The 25,843-nt window shown below is 42.5% G+C and overlaps 3 protein-coding genes across 4 annotated transcripts; 1 reads left to right on the top strand and 2 right to left on the bottom strand.

The window, feature by feature from the left end:
- Positions 1 to 7,313: 7,313 nt before the first annotated feature.
- Positions 7,314 to 11,561, bottom strand: LOC117544179. The gene is made up of 2 exons (XM_034213014.1): positions 10,142 to 11,561; positions 7,314 to 9,735 (listed from the first exon to the last, which is right to left on the bottom strand). The coding sequence occupies exons 1-2, from the start codon at positions 11,557 to 11,559 to the stop codon at positions 9,732 to 9,734; spliced, it is 1,422 nt and encodes a 473-aa protein (XP_034068905.1). The 5' UTR covers positions 11,560 to 11,561; the 3' UTR covers positions 7,314 to 9,731.
- Positions 7,314 to 14,643, bottom strand: LOC117544178. The gene is made up of 2 exons (XM_034213013.1): positions 14,200 to 14,643; positions 7,314 to 9,519 (listed from the first exon to the last, which is right to left on the bottom strand). Exon 2 carries the CDS (start codon positions 9,225 to 9,227, stop codon positions 7,779 to 7,781), a length of 1,449 nt encoding a protein of 482 aa, XP_034068904.1. The 5' UTR covers positions 9,228 to 9,519; positions 14,200 to 14,643; the 3' UTR covers positions 7,314 to 7,778.
- An 8,322-nt stretch (positions 14,644 to 22,965) lies between these two features.
- Positions 22,966 to 25,346, top strand: LOC117544192 (proline-rich protein HaeIII subfamily 1-like). Of its 2 annotated transcripts, none has more exons than XM_034213034.1 (2): positions 22,966 to 23,806; positions 24,360 to 25,346. In XM_034213034.1, the coding sequence occupies exon 2, from the start codon at positions 24,387 to 24,389 to the stop codon at positions 24,963 to 24,965; it is 579 nt and encodes a 192-aa protein (XP_034068925.1). In that variant the 5' UTR covers positions 22,966 to 23,806; positions 24,360 to 24,386; the 3' UTR covers positions 24,966 to 25,346. The 2 variants fall into 2 exon arrangements, with proteins under 2 accessions (XP_034068925.1, XP_034068924.1); XM_034213033.1 differs by lacking the exon at positions 22,966 to 23,806 and adding an exon at positions 24,063 to 24,189.
- The last annotated feature ends 497 nt before the right edge of the window (positions 25,347 to 25,843 follow it).

Here is a 25,843-nt window from a genome sequence, read left to right as displayed (position 1 = left end):
CAATAGTTATGAATTATTTATTTTTCCACCTAATGAAATATCACTTTTAGCTTCCTCACCCTTTAAAAATGGACATATCTATTCAATGTGACAAGACGCATCCCTCGGATTTTGTAGTCTGCCAGTGGGTAGGAATCATGTAGATCTTGTGGCTCAAGAAGTTCCACTTCCTTGCCTGGTGACGTTTTGAGATCATAAGCTCTATAATGTTCAATGTACCATCCACTGAGCTTTTTCACAATGAACATCAACTTGTCCTGCAATATGACCATTTGGAGGATTTCACAAAACTCTGGGAGTCCTCCCAGTGACCCATAGATCAAGATCATCCCACACTTTACTGGGAGTATCTTTGTAGGTAAAAATTAATTTGTATATTAGCTTTGATTGAACTCTAAAATGAATAACTCCACAGAAAACAAAACAGTGGATTTTGTCCTATAATCACCTGCACTTTGCGTTTACGTTGAAATTACTTTCAGAACACACAGCCACAATAAAGTACTATATCACTCACAGTAGTGTAGCTTCACGTACCTTACGATGTGTCAAATCCTGAAGAAACCACCACCGGTCAGGCATGAGAAATCATGAGAAGAAAAATAAATACATTTATATTAGGGGGGACATTTCTATTCGTTGTTAAGCTTTCACAGTCACGTATTATCACCCCGAACGTAGTAATGGTCTTATCAGCAACAGCAAATTACACTACAGGGCTTCTTATTAGCACATTAGCACAGCAACACGGAGCTGGATAACGCTTTAACCACCGAGTTACTATAAATGTGAGGCTTTATCAACGCTGCATCAATCACTTCCAGCATAAACAAGAAGGCAGTCCCGCCATCGAGGCGACCGGCACAACATATTATTACTGCATCTCCCACACAGCGAGGTTAAGTTCTATGTTTGTCAGCCGGATGCATCACCGGGCTTTCACCAGCGCAACATGCCCCTCACTGCTCGGTGATGCCGTATCATCTTTATAATTACACTCGACGCAGCGGCGGGGACACTACATTAAACCGTTCACACACACACGCCAACATAGTACAAAAAAAACGTGGGCAGTTTGGTGACAAGCTAATGTACTAATATTGATAGTACTAGCCTTAACATGACCCAGTTTGCGCATTAGTTTGCGCTAATTTGGTAATAAGCAGCTACGCCAGTACACAATAGGAATAACTTTAACACATTTCAGTGACAATATTAAACCAAGAGAGTAGGCTTCTACCCGCAAGTAACCAACTATCGTCATGTTTGAGCTAAAGCTAGCGGTTTAGCTAACAGTGGAGCCAGTGCATCATAGCTTGGTTCCTTCAGTTTTCAAACGTTAAGGCTAAATATTTGCAACAACATTTAAACAATTTAGGTGGAACATGTTATATCTGACATTGTACATTATTTTTATATAAGAAATATAACTTGTCTGAATCACACTTACCGTATGTCGAAGTCACGTCTCAAGAGAAAAAGGCGGTACATGTGACGGTGGAAAGATGTGGCAAAGACGTTGACGTTGACGTCATGACGTCACACGCACGTTAGATGAGAGAAACTTGATTGATATTGATTTCACTGATAACAAAATAGCAAGTCAAGTCAACGAACAAAAAATTCACATGAATATAACCCACAAAAGTACATTGGAATCTCTAAAGCAGATATCTGAATCAGATTTATTAAATGTATTAAGTTACTTCAACTACTATCAAGTACACTTTTTAGAGTGTATCTGTTTTTTTTTTTTGTTTTTTTTTAAAACCCTCAATGCTAACGCTGAGCCTCTGAATTAGCGACGAGCGAAAAATGCTAACAGATTACTGCACCGAAACTCACTCATAAAACCTTATTATTTGCATCGTGAGATGACACATAATCGATGGGTACATACATTATCACTCTATGATAAGAATTCGCGACTTTATAAACAAAAACAGACATCAAAACATGTGGCGCTAGGTAGCTAAAAACGCTAACATGGTTTACCTGTGTCGTTGTCTGGTCAAAAGTGGTCTTCAATGGCATTACAATGATAAAAACGCTGCTGAAGTTAATCCATAGGTTAATCCAATGTGTCTGTGTCCCTTTGAAATAATTTCTGATAATCCATAAGCAATAAACCTGCTTTTCCGTTTCCAGATGTCAGAGCAAGAGATAGGTTCACTCTGATGCAAAGCCCCCACCTTTTTTTTACCATATGTGTGTGTGGGGAAATTCCCCTTCGATTCTATTGGCTCTAACGGTCAGAAAGAGATGTAAATCACCAAAATCGACCAATGGGTTCCAGAGAAACGGTAAAACCCCCATTTCCACCCATATCACCTCAGAGTGGAGTTTTTTTGTTAAACCTCTCTAAAAAGGTCAAATGTCATTTGTTTTGCATCAATCTTGATACAGGGTACTTATTAAATGTTGTACTTTGGATTCCTAAAGCTTTTAGTCTACCTTACCATCATCCAAGGGTAGTCCACTATAAGTAAAAAATAATTTTTGGACGGACACTATAATTTACAGTTTTTTACTATGTTCAATCTGAATTTTCTTTAAAATAAAAAACATCTATATTGATTCTGACTTTTCTACATCCAACTCACAAAAAGATTATTAATGTAACCCTTTTAGAAGGGAAGATATGGTCATTTGTTCTGGGAATGACAGGTCTCAGCACACAAGCCCGCATTATTAATATAGGCAGGGCCAGTCTATTGATTGCGTGAAGTAGAACCGCGTGACTCAGTCATCTTTTAGCTAAAAAAGCATTTAAATACCGCATTTAAAAACTGATGAACTCAGTGTGCATCTGGACCCGGTGACGACATTACCTATTGACGCAGCAACCACTGTAAGTTATATTCTTGTTTAATTAGACTTCTCGGTTTCATTTATTCGACTCTGTATAATTGTTATTGTAGCTTAAACGGCTAAATCGCTTTTGAGAGATTTTAAATCTCAGATCTGCTCAGGCGAAACCTGCTTCACAGGTCTCAGCACTCAAGCCTGCATTATTAATATAGGCAGGGCCAGTCTATTGTCGCCCATCAGCTGTAGATAGTTAACTAATTAGAGGGGCGTGCCCCTACAGCTGTGAGAACTGAGCAATCAGGCGTCCATTTTAGGTAGCTCTTTCCTGGAGCGTCAGCTTCAGCGTCAGACAGCCGAAGACTGACAAAGACATTGGAGTCCTGCGGGAGTAAGACTGACAAAGACATTGGAGTCCTGCGGGAGTAAGACTGACAAAGACATTGGAGTCCTACAGGAGTCACGAGGGAGGCAAAGAGGAGGCAAATCCTACTTTGATTGAGCTAAGTATCGCTGGTGTTTTTATTTTTTTATTTTGTTTCATTTTATTTTGTTGTTTAGCCCCTCATGCTATAGTCATGTGTATTTTCTCCATTCCTGTTCATGTGTCTTCTCGCAATTATCACTGGCCCCGTGTATCTCGTAATCGATATAACCGGCCTGCTCTCGTCTATCCCACATGCTCCACTGAGATCCAACATCTAGTTTCAGGTGGCCTGTGGAACTGCCAGTCAGCTGTTCCTAAGGCTGACTTCATCTCTGGCTACGCCTCCCTGCAGTCTCTGGATTTCCTTGCTCTCACTGAGACCTGGATTACTCCATCCAACACATCCACCCCAGCAGCTCTCTCCACTGCATATTCCTTCTCCCATACACCCAGACCCACTGGCAAAGGAGGTGGCACTGGTGTCCTGCTCTCTCCCAAATGGAGCTTTTCCCTCTTCAAGCTACCTAACTTCACTCCTTCCACCTTTGAATTCCATGCCGTCACAGTAACCCATCCTATACAGTTAACCATTGTTGTTCTCTACCGTCCACCAGGCGCCTTGGGGGACTTCTTGGAGGAATTAGATAATCTCCTCTCACTCATCCCTGAAACTGGCCCTCCCGCTGTACTTCTCGGAGACTTCAACCTCCAGACGGGGAAGATAGACGAACTAACATCTCTGTTAACCGCCTTTGCTTTCTCACTGTCTCCGTCCCCACCGACTCATAAAGCTGGCAATGTCCTTGATCTCATATTCTCAAGGAACTGCGCTACTTCTAACCTCTCTGTAAACCCGCTCCACACATCCGATCACTTCTTAATTTTATTCTCTCTATCCCTTTCCAAACATAACAAACTAATCTCTTCCCATCCTGCACTTGTCCGCCGTAACCTTCGCTCCCTCTCCCCCTCTACCTTTGCCTCGTCGGTGCTCTCAGCCCTCCCTTCCTCTGATTCGTTCCAACTCCTGCCTCCAAACTCTGCTGCAGAAACTCTCCTCTCTACTCTCTCATCCACTCTGGACTCGCTCTGTCCTCTCACATCTCGGCAGGCTCGTCAGTCCCTTCCTGCTCCCTGGCTAAATGATGCACTGCGTGCTAATAGAACCGCCCTTAGGGCAGCAGAGCGGAAATGGTGGAAATCCAAACACTGTGACGACCTCCTAACCTATCAAGCTCTCCTCTCCTCTTTCTCTGCTTCGATCTCTCAGGCAAAAAGCACTTTCTTTCAAGATAAGATCCAATCTTCCTATTCCAATCCTAAAAAACTATTTTCCATCTTCTCCACCCTCTTGGACCCTCCAAAAGCTCCTCCCCCTCCTCACTTCTGTCAAGCGACTTTGTTACCCACTTTGAAAAAAAGGTTGATGATATTCGCTCTTCTTTTTCTGACTCACCTTTACTCACCGCTGGGTCACAAGACCCTCCTTCCACCAACACACTTACCTCCTTTTCCCCTCTCTCTCCAAGTGAGGTTCTTACCCTCATTACCTCTGCCCGCCCTACCACCTGTCCTCTGGACCCTATCCCTTCAAACCTCCTTCAGACTATCGCTCCTGATATTCTACCGTTTCTCACCCATTTCATCAACACTTCTCTAACTTCTGGTCACTTTCCAAACAGTCTCAAGGAGGCAAGAGTAAACCATCTCCTAAAGAAACCCACTCTCAACCCGTCTGATGTTATAAACTACAGGCCTGTCTCTCTCCTCCCGTTCCTGTCTAAATCACTTGAACGCGCTGTCTTTAAACAACTCTCCTGTTATCTCAATCAGAACAACCTTCTGGATCCGCACCAGTCTGGTTTCAAGGCAGGTCACTCCACAGAAACTGCTCTCATTGCTGTCACGGAGGAACTGCACACTGCCAAAACTGCATCCCTCTCCTCTGTCATCATCCTGTTGGACCTGTCTGCTGCATTCGACACGGTGAATCATCAGATCCTCCTTCGCACTCTCCAAAAACTTGGAGTTTCAGGCTCTGCACTTTCCCTCCTCACCTCATACCTGAAAGACCGTACCTACAGGGTGACTTGGAGAGGGTCTGAGTCCGACCCTTGTCAATTAACTACGGGGGTCCCTCAGGGCTCTGTTCTTGGTCCCCTCCTCTTCTCCCTGTACACAAACTCGCTCGGATCAGTCATTAGCCCGCATGGTTTTTCTTACCACTGCTACGCTGACGACACCCAATTAATTCTGTCCTTTCCCCGCTCAGAGACCCAGGTCGTTGCACGCATCTCTGCTTGTCTAGCTGACATCTCTCAGCGGATGTCTGCTCACCACCTCAAGCTCAACCTTGACAAGACTGAGCTGCTCTTCCTCCCGGGAAAAGATTGTCCCACTCTTGACCTGACAATCAACATCGGCACCTCAGTTGTTTCCCCGACTCAGACTGCAAGGAATCTGGGTGTGACCCTAGATAACAACCTGTCCTTCACTGCAAACATCGCTGCTACAACCCGTTGCTGCAGATACACGCTTTACAACATCAGGAAGATACGTCCCCAGCTGACTCAGAAAGCGACTCAGGTTCTGGTCCAGGCTCTCGTCATCTCACGCCTAGACTACTGCAACTCCCTCCTGGCTGGTCTACCTGCATGTGCCATCCGACCTCTGCAGCTCATCCAGAATGCAGCGGCTCGTCTGGTCTTCAACCTTCCTAATTTCTCCCACACCACTCCGCTCCTCCGCTCCCTTCACTGGCTTCCGGTAACTGCTAGAATCCACTTCAAGACACTGGTACTTGCTTACCATGCTGCGAATGGATCTGGCCCTTCCTACATCCAGGACATGGTTAAACCGTACACCCCAGCGCGTGCACTACGCTCTGCATCAGCCAAACGACTCGTTGCGCCCTCGCTGCGAGGGGGACCCAAGTTCCCATCGGCGAAAACACGTGGGTTTGCTGTCCTGGCTCCAAGATGGTGGAATGAGCTCCCCATTGACGTCAGGACGGCAGATAGCTTGAACATCTTCCGGCGCAAACTGAAAACTCATCTCTTTCGACTCCACTTCGAGCGTTAGAACTATTAACGAAGCACTTTTATACTAATAAAGGACTGGCTTACCTAAAGCCAGTTGAGTAGCACTTGAAATGTTTGGCTCTATGAAACCTGATGTACTTATATGATTCTGTTTTCTTCAAGGTTGTGTCTTCCTGGTCGAATGTACTTATTGTAAGTCGCTTTGGATAAAAGCGTCAGCTAAATGCAATGTAATGTAATGTAATATTTAATCGCGATCAATCGCAAATTAATCGCACATACAGAGCCGACAGAAGACCTTGTTTATAATGGCATCATATTGAGAGGTGCAGCCAGTGACTCGTCCTAAAACCAGGAAGTTAGCTGCGTTGTTTTTTCTTTTAAAAGGGAAGATATAGTCATTTGTTCTGGGAATGTCATTTTCGAGCCTGAGACCTGAAAAACAGGCTCAGGGTTTAACAGGTTAAACCCTGAGCCTGTCATGGCCATGTCTACTGATCATAATTCCATTGTTGAGGTCTACTAGAACAGGGCTTCTCAAACTCCGGACCAAGGTCCGGATCCGGACCGAACTGCAAATCAATTCGGACCGAACCCTGTGTCCCATTATTAAAACAAAATAAAAATTCTGATGTAAATTAATGTATATTTTCTTGTGGCCGACGCGTTGTAAGAATGAACGGGCATATATATTTACTTGTGTGCGTGAGCGTACACATTGCAGAGCGCAAGTTAACCGCAAGTTTACCTTTGTACTTTCTAATGCTTCTAATGCAATTTTTGCCGAGGTTCAAGGCATTGGCTACAGACAAACAGTGCCATTTCTCCCACTAGTTCAGGCCATCATACTGTATGTATTGAATGTGTGTGTGTGTGTAATATACAGGGGCGCCGTTTACCGACAGGCAAGTGCTTGGACCAGAAGGGGGCCCCCAAAGAAGGTAGATGTTGGGTATTTCTATATTACTTTGTAAGAGTAAACCCCAGCTCGGTTCAAATATACCAAAACCCAGTGAACAAAGATAACAGTACTCGAGTTTCAAGTTTACTTGCTGCAAGGAGAATCAGCGAGTGACAGGTCATGTCAACTCCAAAACCAACTCTGCTCCTCTTCTCTCAGTGCAGTCTCTTTATTACAAAAATACAGTTACAAATCATGCATGAGGAAGTGTATGTAACCAACGGCTTTATTTGTCAATGGCAATTGACAATTTGTCAATTGTCTTGTGACTCGCAATCATGTGTGTGTGTGTGTGTATGGTCCACAGAAAAGGGGAACAGACTATTCTCTGTTCCTCTTTTCTGACTATGGTCTCTTTACAACATAAAATGACAACATATTATGAAAACACGTTTATCCTTCAATAAACTCTAACATTCCCTCCTGTTTTTCATAATTACTAGCTGGTTACAGTGTCTTTATTACTTTCAGAATTAATTCACTTGTTTTTGACATTTTCGAACCATTCGTCATATGACAGACAGTAACCTAGCTTTAAGTCTTACACATTGGAGGTTAGGTGAGTATATTCGTCCTTCTGAGAGGGGTCTGTGTCAGTATAGTCATCGTTATCTGTCTGTTGCAACATCGTATATTGGACAAGAGTGTTGGTAACTATTTTACCAACCATAGCTTTAACACATGGTATAATACAAGCCATAGCACAGCACACAAGGATGACAACACATATGATTGCAACAAATCCCATCACGAGCTTTTGAACCCAGCTCCCTGAGAGTAGCCAATTGAACCATCCGGTCTCAAGAGAGGCATGTCTGTCTTGGCCCATAGCTGTCTGTAGGGCTTTGAGAGTAGCCATTGCATCTGTCATGTTTTGGGAGTGGACATTGTCGGTGATATATGTACAACAGATTGTGTTCAAAAGGATACACGTACCTCCTACTGAGGCAGTGAGTAGATCAAGGGCCATGCGGTGCTGTAGCACCATGGTTCTGAGTGAGTCTAGTTCGAGGTTCTGTTGTTCGTTTACAACGATGGAATTATTTACAAACATGCCGAACCGGTAATCAAGGGTTTCGAGTCTCAACATGTTCTTCGCTACGCCTAAGGCAGGAGTCAATGCTAATATTACCTTTCCACTGGTGGACCAGTGTTTGAATTCATCAGGGACATCTTTTCCCCATACTGAATCATGTTTTTTGAAGGCAGGCATGGCATTTCTCCTCCTGCGGGTGTGGTTAAGGTGTGGTTCTATGTCTATCACGAAGGTGTGGTCGCTAACAAATATTGGTGCGCACGTGCCTGTCCAATTTATTGGCAGAACTGGATAAGCGTTGTTGCCACACAGCCACCATCCTCCTTGTACCCACCATGTACCATTAGATTGTTTGCTCAAATAGACTGGAGCCCCTTCGCCATTAACAAGTGTCTGGTTACAACCAGTGGTGTTTCCCATTGGTACAGAACCTTCTGTCTGACTGTAACACATAGGGTGTATAGCTTCATTATTTGGCATGACTACCTTTTGTCCTGTCATTTTACGTGGCACTGTCATGTTAAAGTTCACCCAAAATATCTTATTACAAGTGCCATTGCTTAAACCTGGGGCATATGGATTCACATCGTTGACTTTTATCCCTGAGTGCTGGTATCCTACACCTCCCATGGTAGCAAAACATTTAGCTTGTGATTTACTCATCCTTTTACCATACAGAGTTACTTGTCCAGTTGACCATGGCATGTGGGAACAAACATAACAATTTGAACGCCCTGTCTTTGTAACAAGTTGATGGACATAGGCATACCAGGCATTTGTCATCCTAGGTGAGCGTGCAGTTTTGTCGTTGTGGTTCCATGGGTCATCGTTGAGTAATGACCATTTTTTCTCTCGATGGACCTTTTTTTTTGTTGAGGATTCCTCACTCAATTGTCTTATAGTCATTAGCGTCAGACCCAGCAGGGTCACTACAAACAACACCTTTCCCAACATAGTCTATTTGTGATAGTGGTTCTGTTGTTTTCTTCACCGGGGTTGAGACCAGTATTTCCTAATGAAACACCGCCCTTTGTAGCCGGACTTCCACCACTTATCCATCGTTAAGTTGGAGAGGTATTATCTTTTTGCAGTGGCTCTGATGTATCCACGTAGTTCTTTCGGCGATTTTTAGTGCAGTCGGTGTTGTCAGCAGTACCGTGTAGGGACCGTCCCACCGTGGACAGTGCCAATGCTTCCTCTTAATCACCTTCACGAGGACCTGGTCACCAGTCTGCACTCGAGTGTCCTGCAAGGGAGTAGAAATGTCTGGCAGGTTATTTGTTCGAGCTATCTCATTGCTTCTGAAGAGTCTGCTCATCCATTCAGCTAATGTAGTCCCTGCCTCAGCATCATCCTCCTCCCTCACCTCGTCTGTGATTGGTAGTCTGAATTGCCTTCCTGTTATGATCTCAAAGGGAGACAACCCTTTTGCCGTGGGCGTGATTCTCATGCATGTTTCTACCAGAGACACACATTCCACCCATGGTCTTCCTGTTTCCTCCATTGTTTTCCTTAGTCTTAACTTTACTGTTCCGTTTGTTCTTTCCACTAAGCCTGCACTCTGTGGATGATATGCACAATGGTTTTTTAATGTTATCCCCATATGTTCGGACAGTTTGGTAATAACCTGATTTACAAAATGAGACCCATTATCACTGTACAGTTTCTCTGGAATACCTCTGTTTGGTATTATTGTCTTGCATATGGCTTTTGCTACGGTAATAGCGTCTGCATGTTTTGCTGGGAATATTTCAACCCACTTTGAAAACGGACATATCATTACCAAACAGTATTTGTACCCTTGTCATGGTGTTAGTTCGATGAAGTCCATATGCATGTGTTGAAATGGGTATGTTGGTGGAGGGAACTTTCCTCTCTGTGGTCGCTCATTGCCTTGAGCATTGTGTCTGCAACATACTACACAGGCTCTACAAAAGTTTTTAGAAAATGTAATGTAGTTGTATGTATGGAAATGTTCATTTATTATTGTCACCATCCCTCCTGTTGAGACATGGCACGGCCCATGACTCAAATGAGCTGCTGTTTTGTAGAGACTAACAGGGAGTACTATCTTGTTGTTTATTCTGAATGTTCCCTCAGGGTCTGTGGTTGCTCCATCTGTCAACCATTTCTTCTTTTCTCTGTCGGGTGCGTTGTTCTGCATATCCCTTAATATCACAAGAGGTATTGGTTGTGAAACACTTTCCCCCTTCTGCAAGAGGATATGGAACCCATATTCGCCCATAGCTGCTAGCTTCGCTACCTTATCCGCGTGTGCATTGCCAAGTGTTACTGCATCCTTCCCACTGGTGTGCGCAGCGCATTTGCATATAGCAATGCTTTTCGGCAACAACACCGCTTTTAAAAGATCAGTCAGCAGCTGTGCATGGGTGACTGGTTTTCCTGTTGATGTTTTCATGCCCCTGCGGGCCCATTGGGCTGCAAATATATGTACTGTTGAGTGCGCATACTGGCTGTCTGTCCACATAGTCACATCTTTTCCAACCCCCGCTTTGCATGCTTCTGTAAGAGCTACTAATTCCGCTGCTTGTGCAGAATATGTGTGGGGGAGTCGGCCTGCTTTTATGACCTGTGAGTGTGATACAACTGCAAACCCTGTTTGATTTTGGCCTGTTATAGATTTAGAACAGGACCCATCCACAAACCATGTTTCGCCACTGAGTAGTTGTATGTCTTTCAAATCTGGTCTTGGTTTGCATGTTCTGTCAGTCTCTTCTTTACAACAGTGTGGTTCTCCATCTTCTGCTGTAGGTATTAATGTGGCTGGATTTAAGATATTACATCTTTTTATCACAATGTGTGGTTGTGACATTAGTGTAGCTGTCAGTGCCAAATAACGTGCAGGTGATAAGAAAGCCATTTTGGTGTCATGTAACAACATGGTGACTGCGTGTGGAACCATCAGTGTGAGTGGGTGGAACAAAACTATTTCTGCTGTACAATGTACCGCCATTGCTGCCGCACATACTGCTTGTACGCATACTGGTAATGCTTGTGCTACTGGGTCTAACCTTTTAGAGTAGTAAGCGACAGGCCTTAGTTTTGTGCCGTGTTTTTGTGCCAATACTGATGTCATAAACCCTTTTTTGCAGTCAACTGTTTGTACAAATGGTTTTTCATAGTCTGGTAATGCTAACACTGATGACCCTACGAGACACTGTTTAGTCCTTTCAAATGCAGCTTCTGCCTCTTGTGTCCATTCTATCTTGCCGGACATTTTCATGTCATTGTCTGAGTATATGCAATCTAGTAGGGGCTGAGTCATTCCTGCGTTGTCTGGAATCCATGCTCTGCAATAGTTAGTCAGCCCAAGGAATTGCATCATTTGTTTTTTTGTTGTTGGCTTTGGTGCGTTTAACACCGTCTGTTTCCTCTCTGAGTGTATGCGTCTCCCTTCTCGGTTTAAATTGTGGCCTAAAAAGATCACTTCCTCTTTCACAAACTGAAGTTTCTGTCTTGAAACCTTGTTTCCTGTTTTGGCCAAATGTGTCAATACTTGTAGTGTGACTTTTGTGCTTTCTTCCTGTGTGGGTGACGCAACAAGAATATCATCTACGTATACCAAAATCTGCGATGTGTCAGGTATCTGTAATGTAGCCAAACAATTTGCTATTTCTCGTGAAAAGATTGTTGGGCTATCCACATACCCCTGAGGTAATCTGGTGTATGTGTATTTTGTTCCTTCATGTGTGAACCCAAACCATCCTTGTGAGTCTTTTTCTACAGGAATGGAGAAAAAGGCATTGCTCAAGTCTATCACTGAGAACCATGCCATATTTGGCTTAAGGCCGTTCATTAACGTGTGTGGATCTGGTACTGTTGGGGCTGTGCTTTGTACAGCATCATTTACTGCTCTTAAGTCTTGAATCATTCTCCATGACTGCCCATCAGCCTTTTTTACTGGGAAGATGGGGGTATTGCATGATGCATCAGGGCACTCACGCAGGATCCCTGCTTTTAGCATTTCTTCAATTACAGGTTTGATGCCAACTTTTGCATCCTCTTTTAAGGGGTATTGTCTTATGTTAGGTCTGTAGTTAGTTTTTGGTCTAACGTGTACAGGTTTTGCGTTCACCATGCGACCTACATCACATTTTCCTTGTGACCATACGCATGGCGGCACCGTTTTCAGGACCTCTAAGGCCTCTTCACTTAGCATACATCATTGTTGTTCAGGGTCGTCTAGGTGGGCGCGTGGTGTCATCACTAGAGTAAACCCTAGAGTTTTGCGCTTTAACCCGCCTCCAGTTTGCCAACCGTTTTTGTCATCTGTCCATTTTGTTATCCTGTTACCTCTAGCCACTAATAAACCTAAGTCTCTCCATGAAGTCCCTGGGCCCCTAGCTACTGATATGTGTGGCGTGGAACCTGGTTCCATTATCAAGGCAGTGGTTGATGGGACCCTAGCGTCAATTACAACATCCCCGTGTTGGTTTGCATACATCGAGTGGAACACTACCCTCTGTGGTGTCAGTCGATGCACGAGCACATCATAGTCTTTGTCTGGGCCAGGGGTGTTCTTGTACTTTAGTGTAACGTGCAATGCGTCAGGTTTCATTACTTCTTGGCCATGTTGTGGGGTGAATAGCGTTAACAGGTGTTCACCTGTGTTTGTCACGTCAGGTTGTGGCATGTCTAGTGACCAGTAGTAGTTGGGGGTGTTTATGGATTTTTGAAGGAAGACCTGGTCTTCCACCTTTTCTCCGGGCCCTACTGCTCGCATTCCCCCTTTGACTGGTACTACACTGATTTTTAACATTTCCATGCCGTCTCTCCCTAGCAAATTGACAGGGCAGTTTGAGATGAACACAAATTTGAGGGATGCCTGGAGGCCTGACCTTCTATCTTCCATAAAAAGTGGCTTTGAAATCGACCTCTGATTTATGTGTCCATTTGCTGATTTTACAAACATAGTGCCAGTTGGTGGCCACATTCTTTGGACCTCTTTGTTCACTACTGATGAGTCTGCACCGCTGTCACATAAAAATTCTAATTTTTCCCCATTGATTTCGATTGTTCTGGTAGGTTTAATACTGTTGTCTGACAGATTCAGTAATACTTCAGAAAGGTCAATGTGATGTGTGTGGACGTCCTCTTCTTCCTTTTCTACGTCTAGTCAGTTGTCATAACTATGTAGGTTATGTGAAGGGGGGGGGCCATGTCTTTCGTCTTTGTACTGTCCCTTTTGTCCCCCTTCTTTTATCTGTGACATCTGTTCCTCACAGTCCCTCGCCATGTGCCCCTCCTTTCCGCACCTGTAGCAGAGGAATTTGCCTTCTGCGTTTCTGCCTCCTCCTCTGCCTCTGCCTGCTCCTTTTATGGGCTTGTTCAGCCCATAAAGCTGCGACTCGCAGTTGAGCTTCTAACTTCTTTCTTTTCTTGCCTTGTGTTGTTCCAGCTGTTTCTGCTCTCAATTTGTCGCTTAATTCTCTTACTGCTGTTTTCTCCAACTTTCCTCGGAAGCCGTACAGTTTATACCATTTGCTACAATAACTGGTGCTGCCATGACTATATATTTCCATATATCTCATGTCCCCTGTAGCGGCAGGCTTACTCCCATTGGACCCCATTATTCTAGCTTTGTGTTCCTACTGGACAACGTGCCGGTCAGAACCTAATTCCTAATTCACCACTAGTGTACTTCAACAGACCACAGAGTTTTTGTTATCACCGTTAGGTTTCCACTCTGTGCGCTGATTCCACCTGGTGACACTTTTACACACTACTTTCACTCAATCACTCATAAGTGTACCCAAAGGCACGTCAATTTCTACCTCCTTAAATGGTGGAGAAACCTTTCTCATAAGTGTACCCAAAGACACGTCAATCCTCCTTAAATGGCGGAGAAGCCTTTCTCTACCTCCTTAAATGGTGGAGAAACCATGTATATCAACTTTTATCTTACCCGTTATCTGTGGTCACTGGTCCGGTTGGATTCCGTCAATCGTGCCGAGGATGAGGGAGGTTGGACATATAAGCACCGGCCCGGCCACGAATTCTGCGTCCCGGGTCTTTCTCGGGGTCGGCTGATGATCCCGGCTGTCGACAGACTTGCGGCGTGTCTTTTCCCTCCTCCTTCCCGTCACGATGTGTTGGATTCCGGCTCCGAAGGACCAATTAATGTTGGGTATTTCTATATTACTTTGTAAGAGTAAACCCCAGCTCGGTTCAAATATACCAAAACCCAGTGAACAAAGATAACAGTACTCGAGTTTCAAGTTTACTTGCTGCAAGGAGAATCAGCGAGTGACAGGTCATGTCAACTCCAAAACCAACTCTGCTCCTCTTCTCTCAGTGCAGTCTCTTTATTACAAAAATACAGTTACAAATCATGCATGAGGAAGTGTATGTAACCAATGGCTTTATTTGTCAATGGCAATTGACAATTTGTCAATTGTCTTGTGACTCGCAATCATGTGTGTGTGTGTGTGTATGGTCCACAGAAAAGGGGAACAGACTATTCTCTGTTCCTCTTTTCTGACTATGGTCTCTTTACAACATAAAATGACAACATATTATGAAAACACGTTTATCCTTCAATAAACTCTAACAGTAGATTAATCCAATCCAACTTTATTTATATAGCACTTTAAAACCTCCAAACCAAAATGCTGTACAGAGAGATACATACAATATAAAATCACACAGCTCAGCTCACAAAAACATTAAATAAATAAATGTAAAATAAAAGATACAAACACAAAATAAACAAGAATAAACGTAACAATTTCAAAATAAAAATAAAAAAACATAAAAAAAGATTAAGAAGGTCCACAGCAACGACAACATGAAACACCCTTTAATTTACTACAACGACAGTTGGGGGGGCCCCATGCATAGCGCCCCGAAACGGCTTCTTAATTTCAGTTTCAATTATCCACTCCGGGGGTGGGGGGGGGGGGCTTTACTGGCATTGATCCGGACCATTGACCTTGTATACAATTCACAAGTGGACCTTTAACAAAAAAGTTTGAGTACCTCTGTACTAGAATATATTTACATTGTGCAATGTTCCAAACTCACATTGGTTTCTCATACAGCATCTCTGTATAGTATTCACTCTCTGTCCTAAACAGCTTGTTGGAGCTCCTGCCCCCCCCCTCCCTGTGAGCCCAGTGTGCTCTGATTGGTCAGCTCGCCCACTCTGTTCTGATGAGTCCACCACCGTTACAGCGGAACATCAGTGATTATGTGTTACAATGGCGTTAGCAACCAGAAAATGATACCAGCAATGACAAACAGATGAGAATACTGCGTGGGGTCTGGGTGCCGTGTTGGGGGGACGTTGCGGGGCTATTCCTACACTCTCTTGTAATTGAGTACAAGTTCTGAGTACTTCTCCCACCTAAATAGAATGAACAAATGAAAACAAACAAGTCACTTTAAAAAAAAGTTTACAAAGTTTGCAGTGTATTTAGGAATGTTACAAGAACTAATGCTAACAGTTGATGCCATTGGTTTTTACATTACATGTCACTTGTTAGACGCTTTTATCCTAAGCGTCTTAAGGCCCAGACACACCAAGCTGACACCAAAGAGCACGTCCCGACGGAACACGACTGTTGTGTCGCCTCGCGTCTCTGCGTCTTGGCCAACAGTCACACTGGAACACACCGCAAATACTTCAGCCAACGGCCAAGTAGCACGTATGAACTGCGCATGCGTGAGTGGCAATAACTCTCCTTACCAGCAGGCGGCGGTAGTGTGTAATCATCATTCAAAAGAGGCAACCGGAAGACAGACTGTATAGAGAGGCGAAGTCCCTCCCCTTCCGAAAGCCTCCATGGGACCCCGGAAGCGGAAAATTATACATTGAAGTCAATGGAGAGAGAAAGGTTATCTTTTGATCCCGTTTGAATTGTGCCACGAATGACACATATGATGTTTGTCAATTTAAAAGAACATTTTGCAAGTCAAAAAAATAAAAATGTGTCGTAAAACTGTGAAGTTACACATTTTTTCGTGTGAAACCGCTCAGTGAACTACAGGTCTCTCGTCTCGCACAATACGCGTCACCAACATAAAGATGGCCGTCACGTTAGCACATTTCACCACATTCTTTCAGAATGAGAATAAAAGTATTTTACGAGGTGAAAATCACTACAAGTCTGGGCACGTTGAGAGCTGTACCTATATGAAAGGGGAGTTAGTCGGTTCTGTAAGAGCCAGCATGCGGGACCGGCTTTACAAGGTTTCGGTGAGTAATATGAGTGCAATGTGTAACGTTAATGTCAGCTAGCTAACATTAGCTAACAAGGTACACTAACGTGTTTTGTTTTAGCAACTGGTTTTCTCCTTAAGAACTTCGTGGTCTCTGTGTATGCTGTGGATAACATTAGTGTTCACAAGAACAAGGTACACTCCCGTGTTTTGTTTTAGTTGCTCTTCAGATTGAAGCGGCCAGTTTTATATCGACTATACTGTATGTGTGATCTCCTTTTTCTCGTTGTGTCATTTGAGTTTATTTGCTGTGTGTCGATTCAAGGATTTTGGTTATCTAGTCACAGCTGTTTGTGACTCCCTCTGGTACACCAGTATGTGTTTTCCTAATGTAGAGAGCATTGATTAATTAATAAACTACACACTGAGTCTAGATCCTGACCAAATCCTTTTTTATTGTTGATCAAATGTTTTTCAAAAATGTATTCATACACATTTAGAAAAATACAATGTACAATCACAAACAATACAACACAAATTACAAAAAATACAGAAAAAACAAACAATAACAACAGACAAGAGGACAAAACTATGGAAAAATAAACCCTCCCACCCCCCAGATCCGGACCGGATCTGCATGGGAGACGATGGCGCGATGCAGAGCGCTGTCTGTGATTGTGCACAGGAGATGTACAAATGCAGCCACGCTGCAGCATTGGCAATATTTGCCATGTGGCAGATCAGCTCCACAGATGTTGAGTGCCAGTGGAGGAAGCCTGGCACTTCCAAAGTAGTCCAGCCGGTGTCTCAACTTTACCAACAGCGAGAGGAGACATACAACCCACTGGCCAGAGACATCGCCAACTGTCAACTGGGGGGTTGTAAACGAGGCCGAAGGGGTGAAGGCTTTTGTGGAGGCCTATCAAGTGACAGTGTTCGAATCGAGTCTGGTCTCTTTGTGAGTGAGTCGGGTGTTCTGGGAGCATCACCCGATGGACTTGTGCAGCCATCTGCCCTGCTGGAGGTGAAGTGTCCACACAGCCAGAGGAACATGACCATCACGGAGGCAGTCCAGTTACCATCCTTCTGTCTCCGTGAGGAGGTTGGGTCATATATTCTCAAGGAGAATCACCCATACTGGCACCAGGTCCAAGGGCAGCTGCACATCACAGACCGGAGTCTCTGCTACTTTGTTGTGTGGACCACGAAGGAGGCGATCATCATCCCCATCCCCAAAGACCCTGCATGGCATGGAAATCTCCTCCTCCTGGAACAATTCTACACCCAGCATATGCTCCCTGTGTTGGCCAGTAGAGAGGAGGACATTTCAATAAACATACTCTTAACACCCTCGGACTCTGCGTTGTGTTTCGTATGTGTGATGGGGTGTTATGCAGAGGGGAGGAAAACAGGACACAGCAGATTGGGATTGTGGTGGAGATGCTGAGCAGTTATTTAATTGTTGCATGTAATTATTATTATACTGCGTGCTTCTTAGTTATTCCATCTTTTGCTGTAACATGGATCTGTATGTAACTCTATATTTACTTGTTATCTACCACACTTCCTTCTACATCATACACCATCATTATACATGATGGTGTATATAGGATATATATATTTGTATACATATCTGTAAATTGTATAATTTTATTTAAACGTCTTTTTGATCTCTCAAACTGAGTAAGATTGAAAATAAAGTTGACTTTGAAAAATATATATATTCTTTATGAAAATAGTTGACTGTTGTCAAATGAATCCAAATGAAACGTTGGACTGAACTACAACTACGCCTTTAAATCTCTACGGACTGTTTTTCAGTGGGATGGCAAGTTCCTATCTTTAAACATTTATTAGTTTTTTCTCAGAACAGATTTGATTTTCTGAAGTTAATTTAACTTTGCCGACCATGTAAGGTCATCATTAAAAGGTACAATCAATTTGTTTAGGGTTGACTAAAATAATGAAAAACATTCATTTGGATAATTTACTGACAGAATAAGAAACTCAATGATGCTCTACTCACCTGTTCCCTTTTTATAAAGTGAAACAGTTGAAACGATAGATTTTAGTAAACTTAAAAACAACCTTCTCCAAAAGCTATCAAGGAATATACCGAATACTTGTTTTAGAACTTTATTACATATTTGTATATACATAGTTTGAATGATCCATAATTGACAGAAGCTTGTGTTTACACTGACCTGTTACTCATATATTAATGTCTTTGTAACTTCAGTAAACCACTACCTCACTAATTTATTTCATTCATCACGGTTTAGTAAACTCAGTGATACATGAACCAGTTTAATCATTATAATAACGTAGGATTGCAACTCTTTGAAAATGTATGTGGTTCTTAAAAGAGCTGTTGTGTTTGGGTGTGCTGGTCTCAGGTCAGACTAAGCCCTCTCTCCGCGGATGCGGCGGGCCAGCTGGATGTCCTTGGGCATGATGGGGACCCTCTTTGCTTGGTTCATCTTACTGGGGGGCAGCTACATGGATGTCGGTGCAGTCCACAATCATTGCGCAGTTGAAGGCAGAATGAATTTATTATTGACTCCGAATGAAGCACAACTTCATGTCATACAATGCAATGACTTTATTTGTAATTGTGTAAAAAAATATGAGCATTGATTAGCAAGCAGGACCTGCAGGAACAGAGAATGGTGATGGAGCTGGGAAGAGAGAAGAATAAAGAAAACAGATCAACTTTATTATCGGATATTAAAAATTCAATTTCAAAACAAGTTGCCGCTCCTACAGTTTTCTAGTATGTAAAGATGATTTCACATGACCTATGCAAAATATCACACTCAATACATGTGTGTCTCTGGGGGGTGCATTGTGCCTTTGATGTATATAAATAATATACCATAACCAAATACTATTACGTACAGTGGAAATCAGGTTGCCAGAGCAGGTCAGTGTGCATGTTCCTCAACGTCTCAGCAGTTACAGGTGAGGTAAAGAAAATAAAAGAGAAAAAGGTCAGTAACAACACTTTAAAGTAACAACACTTTGAATAATTATCTCTTCTAAAAATGTTCTCTCAATAAGCACACAACGACTTTCTTTCCAACAAACAGATTGTCATCACAATGAAACACGTCCAGAATAATGTCATGCAAAGCTCCATGCCTGCCTTCGACTCTCCCTGAACTGCTTCCTTAGCACCCGGTGGAGGGCGCCGTAGGCTACTCTTCAAAAGTTTCACGAAATACTTACCATCATGTTTGGTTACTGTTTAACATTTTGGTTTACTTCATGTAATAAAATAATAACTTAATGGTAAGGCTACTAAAAATGACAAGGCTAAGTAATGTAATGCTAACTAACGTGCTCGCTACTCGTCGCTACTAGCTAGGTAGCTAACTTGACTATGTTCCATGCACAACATGTATATTACCTATGATATTACCTGATATGTCTGATCCAGCGACTCCTGGTCCTTTCATCAGACGGGAATCGATAGAAGGAGCAAGTGGTATGATCACTTTTATGACTACAACCTGGTACAAAGCACACAGGCATCTTGTAAAAGTGAATTTATTTTTAGCGATCTATAATTTATTGGAGGGAATAAATCAGTTATGAGATATTCTTCTTCTTCGCTTTAATTACGAGTCTTATTATAAATCACCGAGCATGCCTGTGACATCACTTACGCGACCCAGAATGGGATTTGGGATTTGTAGTCTTTGTAGTAGCGTATTTTTCATAGTCTTATATTTCAGCAGTTTTACGACAAAATGTGACTTTTTTGACATGGAAATGATTGTTTAAGATTGACAAACATCATATGTGTAGTTCGTGGCACAATTCAAACGGGATCAAAAGATACGTGTTCTCTCTCCATTGAATTCAATGTAAATTTTTCGCTTCCGGGGTCCCATGGTCCGGAAGTAGATGGGCGTGACTTCGCATCTCCATACTGAAGGAATTCAAAGCACCAGATAAAGGGTTAAACAATAATCTGCTTTAATGGTAAACAACAATATAATACACTTTAAAGGGGGCACCCCTGCTCTGTTCCCAATGCCGGGAGAACTTACCATCTTGACGGCATGAGGGAAAAGAGGCAGAACAAAACACACAACAGCATACATGTAAGAACAACGGGGAGGAGTTGTGTTGGGTGCTCCTCCCATAGGGCCCATCCATTGGGAGATATAAAAACAATGGGCTGTTGTAGCGAATCAGCGCGAGCCAGCCAGGAGGCAGCCCAGAAAAAGAGTCTCTTCAGTTTGAGGGCAAAACAATCTGGTGTTCGCTGTCTCACATTCTTGCAGTTTGGACACACACCCCCCTTCTTGCATAGAGTTCCCTCTCTGCTCCCCCTCCCCCATCAGTTCAACCCACACTGTCTCACATACTCTTGGCCTCTTTTAAGATATGTCTAAAATATAGTTGTTTATAGTTGGCCAATACAAGCAACACATGTAAATTACCTTAATATCAATAATAACGAGGAAAACATTACCTCTGCTCTCAAGCAGTGAAATAGTAGAACTTTACATAAACATATATAGAGAACGCACACTCATTTCCCTTAGCATGTGTAACGCACACTCATTTTATCCTGCAGCATTCCAGAGATTTGAGCTGTGGCTCCACTACTCCAAATACAAAGGTTTCACTTCTCCTATTTCCAGCTTCTTGTTACACAGACTGACATTATTGATACAAAGTAATTAAACACACACATATATTTAAGACATGTAGACTTCCCTGATACTTTACATGCTGTGTGTAATGAAGAATGTCTCCTCCCCTCCATTCAAATTTAACACACATCTTATACATCAGGTGACATTAAAATGAATATACCAGAAATACGCTGTTTTAAACTTTCTGCTATAACACTTTACTTCAATACAAACTTCAGCTCTCTGAAGCAGAAATACATTATTTAAGCATTGTGGCTGGCAACCTTAAAGTACTGCTGCTACCACATTCCATGCATCAGTAATTATAATCCAAGATTATATTAATATACAACATCATAACACTGACAGGCAAATGATGTATCATTATGTACATCTGTATCTTCTGACTTTTATTGTAGTATAGCTAATTGTATCCTCATTCTAATGTTGTGTTATCTAATGGCTGTAGTATGAAGGTACGAAATAAAGTTTTGTATTTTTCAGTAGCGGTAAAAAGTGGTTTATTATCAAATGTAGAACTGTACAATGTAAACAATCGACTAAAATATATTACATTACATTTGGCTGACGCTTTTATCCAAAGCGACTTGCAATTACAGGGACATTCTCCCTGGAGTATGTTGGGTTCAGAATTCCAGAAAAGACAGACAACTTCTAAGTTTAACTATTTGTTGTAAAGAGAAAACAATATATATATTACTTGGCCAAGGACTCATGACGTCTTTGGGAATCACAGGCAGCAAAGCTGTAATCTGTAACCACCAAATCCGTCAAGAGCATCGAACCTCGTGCGACAATACATTTTATTACTCAGGGCGTTGCCCGTAAATGTTTTGATTGGTCAAGACTAGCAGAAGAGATACCATGGTTTAGACTTGGTTCTCTTTGGTTGGTGCGCAGACTCAGATAGAGTCTCTTGGCAACACAATCCTCCAATCAGCATTCGGCCGGCCTGTGGAAGTCCCTCCCTACTCTGGCACCATCATACGTAATTTGTTTTGATGAAGCTTCTACAGAAAAGTGGAATCTTGGTTATACTGATTCCCAGCTATGCGTGGGCGCGGAGCTAACCCAGGCGGCCAAGGCCATAGCCTCAATAACTCAATTGTTTCTACAGTGCCTGCATCTGGCTTCTGCTACTTTCTATTGCAAGCTAAAACTTTCTTCTGACTATTCCCCTCGTTGGTATCTAACCCATCAGAACCTGGGATTAGTGATTGTGTCTATTTATTCTATAGTCATAGCAATCTCATGAGCACAATAAGCATATAATGTAATAATAAGAATCAGTCTTGTAATGTTATATAAAAATAGACTCCACAAGTAACTAGTGCCTTACTCAAGGGCACACTAGTGGTGGTGTTCCAGGCGGGATTTGAACACACAACCTTCCGAACTTCAGCCCTAGCTGGCGCAGGACCGTCTGTCAAAATCCAATCTATCACCCAATCATGATACTCGCTGTCCATTGTAGATTGGACCTAAACCAATCACGACGCGAGTTCACAATGGACGGAGCCAATCACGTCATGGGATCACAATGGACAGAGCCACTCACGGCACTGCTTCTACCCGAACCCGCCCCCCTCACGCTTTTGGTTGACAGTGGACAAATCGCGAGGCGCATCAGAGGTAAGTAACAATACTATTGTTTATATTTTCCCGTTTTCAGTCATAAAATCAATTTTTACAACCGTCGTTTTGGCGTCAACTTTTACATTACGGTCGGCAACTTCAGTCTGCATAAAGTTAGCAAGCCAGCATTGCTAATGCTATCGTGTCTAGGGTTAAATACACGTTATTATATTAATCAATGTCAACAGCCATGTGTTCCATCCGATTGACAACAGTAATTTAAATAAGTTGTTAAACGACTCTTGTATGAATGGGCATGTTGTAATTAGTAACTACACTTCTGTGAGCAGTGGTACAGAAGTCATACAGCATATATACTGTATACACAGAGGTGGGAAGTAGCTAAGAACATTTACTCAAGTACTGTATTTTGAGATACTTGTACTTCACTTGAGTGTTTCCATATTTTTCTACTGTGTACTCTTCTACTTCACTACAATTCAGAGGTAAATGGTGTACTTTTACTCCACTACATGTGTTTAATAGCTTACCTTTAGTTACTTTACAGATTTGGTTAAGATGCCTATTGGTTACTGGTGGCGTTTTATGAGTTTATGTTTTTCAGTTTATTTGTTCATAAAGTAAAGTAAAGTATATCATATATTATATGATATAAATATCTTTATGTGAGATAAGGGATCGTTGCTCACTATATGATATGATAAAGTGTGTTATATGCTCCAGGAAGGATACAGTATATTGTTGAATATATATTCAAGATAGCTATATACTGTATATAACTTTACATTAATTGTAATTCAATATACACACATCAATCATATATGGATAAAAGGACAACTTCACCGTTTATGAACATGATTATATGTGTAGATAACCTGTGTAAATAATGGTTAACATGGTATCAGTGTTGTTCGCTTTGCAGTGTAGTTCTCTCTAACACTTGCATTGTTATTTTACTTAAAGTTTAGATGATCACTAAACCTATAAGCCATAACGAAATGGGAGATGCAGAATGGACAGGCTTTGGCCTTCAGGAGGGATAAACCCGCTCCAAGGAAACGGAAGTGACGTGACCTCTGTCAGAAGGTAAAGTATAGAAACATATGTACCTATTACTTATTATTCACATATGATAAGTATATTACTGAACATTTACAATTTACTGGTGCAAATATTATCAATCAAAGGATTTACACTGAGTGACTCACTCCAGACTAAAACATAATGATGATAGTTTCAGATTAAGAAATGCCTCATGCATACATTTTATATCACACCCCCAGTAGTTACCCCCAGAGCCCAGCCTCCTCCCTGTGGCCTGCCAGGAGCCCCCAGAGCCCAGCCTCCTCCCAAGCAGTCTCTGGGTGCTGTCCATGTACGGCAGGGATATCCTCTCCCACATGGACCATATCAAGGCCAGCATCACCTCCACATTTGGTTCCATCTTAAAGATGGACTCAACCAAAAAGGTCAAACATAACGTGACTGTATTTGTTTCCGTGTTTGTTAAACTCTCTTATAAACAATAACATTACAAACTAGTTTTTATTATAAATGTGTTCGGTTATAAATCTGGAAACATTAACTGCTATAGATCATTTCTAATAAATGCCTCAACTTCGCTGTTGTCACATTCCAGATCACAAAGCATCAAAGCAAGGTGGAGATGCAGCTCTTCCCTGCTCCACCCTCTGGCCCTCAGGTGGAGATGCAGCTCTTCCCTGCTCCACCCTCTGGCCCTCAGGTGGAGATGCAGCTCTTCCCTGCTCCACCCTCAGGCCCTCAGGTGGTGTTGCAGCTCTTCCCTGCTCCACCCTCAGGCCCTCAGGTGGTGTTGCAGCTCTTCCCTGCTCCACCCTCTGGCCCTCAGGTGGAGATGCAGCTCTTCCCTGCTCCACCCTCAGGCCCTCAGGTGGTGTTGCAGCTCTTCCCTGCTCCACCCTCTGGCCCTCAGGTGGTGTTGCAGCTCTTCCCTGCTCCACCCTCTGGCCCTCAGGTGGAGATGCAGCTCTTCCCTGCTCCACCCTCAGGCCCTCAGGTGGTGTTGCAGCTCTTCCCTGCTCCACCCTCTGGCCCTCAGGTGGAGATGCAGCTCTTCCCTGCTCCACCTTTGGGCTCCATGATATTTACTCCAGTGAGCTCACAGGTTCCTGTCCTGGTCACTGCTCCACAGGCTCTGAATGCCAGCCTCTCTCTGCTTTTCCTGCTCCTAGTCCTGCTCCTGCTCCATACAGCCAAACACTGACCCGCAAAGTACTGCCCAACACGTGTGGAGGTGTGGGAGCTTTGGGACAGCGGACACTGGACACAGCCAGTGCAGGGAGTAGTGAACTACATTGTGCCAAAGGAGCAATGGTTGGAGGACATAACAAAATGTATATCCCCCCACCAGAGGCATGGACACTGGACACTTATTTATGTATATAGTTCGGTGTATAGTTTGATATTTATTTATATATATGATATGTATATATTTTATTAAGTTTATGATAATGTTTATTTGATGTTAAAACCCATTTAGAGTGTTATTTTGTTATACTGCACCTTACTTACTTGTATGGGTTGTTTTACATTTTATTAAGTTGAACTACAGTACTTTAAAATAAAGGTTTGGTTCTATCAAGTACGTGACTGTCCAATAATTGAGTGGAGTGCTATGTTTAGAATTTCTATAGGTTTTCTCTTTGTTTGTTAAAAGAAATACATTATAACACCAATACCTTCTTAGTTCATATTAAATGTAATGGTTACATTTAAGTATTTGTCCACAGCACACAAACCATGAGCAGGTCAATATTGGGTACTTCAAAACTATCCCTGATAAAGAAAATAATAATAATTGTATGTAATAAACTTGAAAGAAGTAGATACGTTTTACTTAATATTTATTAGAAATATATAATATTTAATAGAAATGTGTTAATAGTTAACTGCATAACACAAGTGTTATTAGTCAAAAAACGCATACGTTGTTGGTCTTTATTAAAGTACTTCTGTATATAAATACTTTTACATGCAGAAGAGAAACAGGGAGCAAGAGAATCGTTTTTTCTCCTCTTTTTCCTCTCTTTCTCCCTCTTTTTTCTTCTTCCCCCTTCTTCTCCTTTCTTCCCCCCCCTTGCA

Source organism: Gymnodraco acuticeps, unplaced genomic scaffold (assembly GCF_902827175.1).
Source record: "Gymnodraco acuticeps unplaced genomic scaffold, fGymAcu1.1, whole genome shotgun sequence".
NCBI lineage: Eukaryota > Metazoa > Chordata > Actinopteri > Perciformes > Bathydraconidae > Gymnodraco > Gymnodraco acuticeps.
This window is presented reverse-complemented; position numbering and strand designations above follow the sequence as displayed.

Excerpts from the sequence above, each read along its gene's own strand:
- LOC117544179 (XM_034213014.1), bottom strand. The coding sequence starts at position 11,559 with ATGACTCAGCCCCTACTAGATTGCATATACTCAGACAATGACATGAAA.
- LOC117544192 (XM_034213033.1), top strand. The coding sequence starts at position 24,094 with ATGTACGGCAGGGATATCCTCTCCCACATGGACCATATCAAGGCCAGC. Across the intron at positions 24,190-24,359 it reads AGATGGACTCAACCAAAAAG|ATCACAAAGCATCAAAGCAA; the intron begins GTCAAACATAAC and ends GTCACATTCCAG.
- LOC117544178 (XM_034213013.1), bottom strand. The coding sequence starts at position 9,227 with ATGTTGGGAAAGGTGTTGTTTGTAGTGACCCTGCTGGGTCTGACGCTA.